At 56.3% G+C, this 4,003-nt stretch overlaps 1 protein-coding gene across 1 annotated transcript in view; it reads right to left on the reverse strand.

Moving 5' to 3' along the window:
• pus3 (pseudouridylate synthase 3) overlaps positions 1–760 on the reverse strand; it is a 3,173-nt gene extending 2,413 nt beyond the window's left edge. Inside the window, exon 1 of the mRNA XM_048620972.1 lies at positions 194–760. Coding sequence (XP_048476929.1) covers positions 194–657 — 464 coding nt within the window. The 5' untranslated portion in view covers positions 658–760. The remainder of the gene's footprint in view (positions 1–193) is intronic.
• Positions 761–4,003: the final 3,243 nt, after the last annotated feature.

The raw sequence follows: 4,003 nt of genomic DNA on the forward strand, positions 1-4,003 counted from the left end.
GCGCCGCACTGTCGGAGGGTCAGCGCTGAGGGGGCGCCGCACTGTCGGAGGGTCAGCGCTGAGGGGGCGCCGCACTGTCGGAGGGTCAGCACTGAGGGGAGCGCCGCACTGTCAGAAGGTCAGCGCTGAGGGGAGCGGGGTTGTAGTCTCTGATGGAGGGGGGGGGGTGGGGAGTGGAGGGGAGGGTGCGGACCTGTACTGCGGTTTGCAGGGGTTCCTCTCCACATCCAGCAGCTCAGCGATGACCCCGGGCTCCTCCAGCCCCTGCCCGATAAGCAGCAGCACCGCGGCCATGCACCGCACCTGGTGGTAGAGAAAGGCCTGGCCTCGCACCTCGAACCGGCACATGCCATAGGCCGAAGGCCCGGCCCCGGGAGCGGCTTGGCCCTCCCCAGGCAGCACCTCCACCCTCGCCCTCAGCACCGTGCGCCGGAAGCTGGTCACGCCGTTGGCCACGTCCATCTTGCACAGGTTGCGGAAGTCATGTGTGCCCTCGAAGAGGCGGGCGGCCTGGTCCATGGGGCCCAGCGCCAGGCCAGCGCCCGGGAAGTAGTAGTGGTAGGTGCGGTGCAGGCAGCTGAAGCGGGCGCTGAAGTCTGGGCCCACAGGGGCCCAGGCCAGTGCCCGGATATCAGCGGGCAGCACCCGGTTTAGCATGTGGGTGTATCGCAGCTCCTCCGCCCGGTCCCCGGCCTCCTCCGGCCCGTCACCGCCAGCTTCCCCTCGCCACTTCGACCGTAGGTCCAGGGAGATCACCTGGAGGGCGGGGGGAGAGAGAGAGAGAGAGAGGGACAGAGTGAGAGAGACAGGACAGAGAGAGAGACAGGACAGAGAGAGGGACAGAGAGAGAGAGGCAGAAACAGGACAGAGAGAGAGCGAGAGACAGGACAGAGAGAGAGAGGGACAGGACATAGAGAGAGAGACAGAGAGGGACAGAGAGAGAGACAGGACAGACAGCGAGAGAGGGAGGGACAGAGAGAGGGAGGGACAGAGAGAGGGAGGGACAGAGAGAGGGAGGGAGGGAGGGAGGGACAGGACATAGAGAGCGAGAGAGAGACAGAGAGGGACAGAAAGAGAGAGACAGGACAGACAGCGAGAGAGAGAGGGACAGAGAGAGAGAGGCGGGACAGAGAGAGCGAGAGAGAGACAGGACAGAGTGCGAGAGAAATACAGGACAGAGAGCGAGAGAGAGACAGGACAGACAGCGAGAGAGAGACAGACAGGACAGAGAGCAAGAGAGAGAGACAGGACAGAGAGCAAGAGAGAGAGAGACAGGACAGAGAGAGAGACCAGACAGAGAGCGAGACAGGACAGAGAGCGAGAGTGAGACAGGACAGAGAGCAAGAGAGGGACAGGAGAGAGAGACAGGACAGAGAGAGAGTGACAGGACAGAGAGCGAGAGACACGACAGAGAGCGAGAGAGAGACAGGACAGAGAGCAAGAGAGAGACAGGACAGAGAGCGAGAGACAGGACAAAGACAGAGAGAGAGAGAGACAGGACAGAGAGAGAGAGAGAGAGACAGGACAGAGAGAGAGAGAGACAGGACAGAAAGCGAGAGACAGGACAGAAAGCGAGAGACAGGACAGAAAGCGAGAGAGAGACAGGACAGAGAGCGAGAGAGAGGACAGAGAGCAGGAGATAGAGAGAGAGAGACAGGACAGACAAACAGACAAAATGAGAGAGGGTTATGATCAACAGACGTGCCAGCAGAAGTTAGGTAGTCAAGCCCATCAAATCTGCGCTGCCATTCAATCCTGCTCTGATCACCCTCAAATCGGCTTTCCTGCCCAACTCTCCCATCACCCTCCATTCCCTTCCCGATTAAAAATTTCTGTCTCTCTCGGCCTTGGATATACTGAATGACCCAGCCCCCTCTGTAGTAAAGAATCCCACAAACTCGCTCCCCTCAGAGAGACAGAATCCCTCCCCATCTCCATCTTCGATGGGGCGACCCCCTTATTCTGAGATGATGCCCCCTCTGGGTCCCAGACTCTCACACAAGGGGGTGACCTCTCCCCATCTCCCCGTCATGTTCCCCCCCGCCGCAAGGGAATCTTCAATCAGGTCGCTTCTCATCCTTCCAAGTGAGCACAGTTCCCGATCTCTCCCTCCATGAGACGAACCCCCGCCCCCGGGATCAGCTCTGGACTCTCTCCGATTTCCTTCCATAAGGGAGACCGAAACACACTGAGGGTGTTCCCAAGGACAGACCCGAGCCAGGGAGCCCACGGTCTAAAGGAGACGGGGAGAGAGGCTAGAATGAGGAGAAAGGTCTTCGCCCTGGGGTGCAGGGGGGAAGCCTGGAGAATTCTCTGCCACAAAAAGCAGCAGGGTCGGAACACCGAAGGGGTTAGATCGAGGGTCAAGGACGAAAGGGAGAAAGTGGGAACGTTGGAACATCTGCCCATCGATCCCAGCCCCCCACTTCAGCGAAAACAAAGGCTCCCTTGGCGCCCTCTCGACTGGGCACAGATACCCCAGTCAGACACCTATAGACGGTGCGAGCCGGAGGCGTCCCAGCTCCGACATTCACAAAGGCCGGGAGAGCGTGACGTTTGGCTCTCTGCTCCCTCTGTCGTACACCCCACCCTCTAATGGCCACCGTCCCACTGCAGGGTTCAGAGTCGCGCAGCACGGAGACTGACCCTTCGGCCCATCCAAAATCCCAAACTAAACCAGTCCCACACCAGCCCGCTCCCGGCCCACATCCCCTCCGATCCTTTCCCTATTCGTGTAGTACCTATCCAAATGTCTTTTAAACATTGTAACTGTACCCACATCCACCACTTCCTCAGAAAGCTCATCCCACACACACAGTGTAAAAAAAAGTTGCCCCTCATGTCTTTTTCAAATCTCTCTCCTCTCGCCTTAAAAAAATACCCCCTCGCCTTCAAATCCCCCTGTCCTGGGGGGGAAAAGACGTCTGCCATTCACCCTATCCATACCCCCTAATGGTTTTATAAACCTCTATAACATCCCCACTCCTACGCTCCAGTGAAAACAGCCCCCAGCCTCTTCCTTATAACTCACACCCTCCGTACCCAGCAACATCCTGGTAAATCTCTCCCGAACCCCTCTCCAGTTTAATAATATCCTTCCTACAACAGAACTGGGACACAGTGGCTCCAGAAGGGGCCTCACCAACGCCCCTGTACAACCTCAACGTGATGTCCCCGACTCCTACACTCAAAGCTCTGAGCGATAAAGGCGAGCGTGCTAACCACCTTCTTCACCCCACTGTGACGCAAACGTCAAAGAATTATGTCCCTGAGCCCCCTAGGATTCTCTGTTCTACAACACTACCCAGCGCCCTACCTTTAAGTGTTGTAAGTCCTGCCCTGTTTTGTTAAAATAAGCCTCGCATTTATCCAAATTAAACTCCATCTGCCACCCCTCAAGCCCATTGGCCCAAGATGCCCTTGTGATCTTGGATAACCACCTTCGCTATCCACTATAACGCCAATCCTGGTGACATCCGCAAACATTACTAACCGCACTTTCTATATTTGTCAATGATACAAATGGTCCGGATGAGAAATCATTTCTCCCGTGTGTGTGTGTGTGTGTGTAGGGGGGGGCGTATAATAAGGGAAGGATATAGGATAAGTGTGAGGTGACACAATTTGGGGGGGGTTATAATAAGGGAAGGATATAGGATAAGTGTGAGGCGACACAATTTGGGGGGGTTATAATAAGGGAAGGATATAGGATAAGTGTAAGGCGACACAATGTGGGGGGTTATAATAAGGGAAGGATATAGGATAAGTGCGAGGCGACACAATGTGGGGGGTGGTGTGTGTGTATAAATCAGGGAAGGATGTATACAGTGACTGGTGGGTCCCTGGGCATAACTGAGGAGCTAAGAGTGTACAGGTCCATAGATCCCCCTGAAGGGGTAAACACAGGCTGGTGACTGAGGCACGCTTCCCTTCATTAGCCGGGGTTGGCAGGGGGAATACAGGATGGGGGGAAGCCTTGTTCCCACTTTGCGGAACGTCGATG

Source organism: Rhincodon typus, chromosome 49, assembly GCF_021869965.1.
Source record: "Rhincodon typus isolate 14 chromosome 49, sRhiTyp1.1, whole genome shotgun sequence".
Classification (NCBI taxonomy): Eukaryota; Metazoa; Chordata; class Chondrichthyes; order Orectolobiformes; family Rhincodontidae; genus Rhincodon; species Rhincodon typus.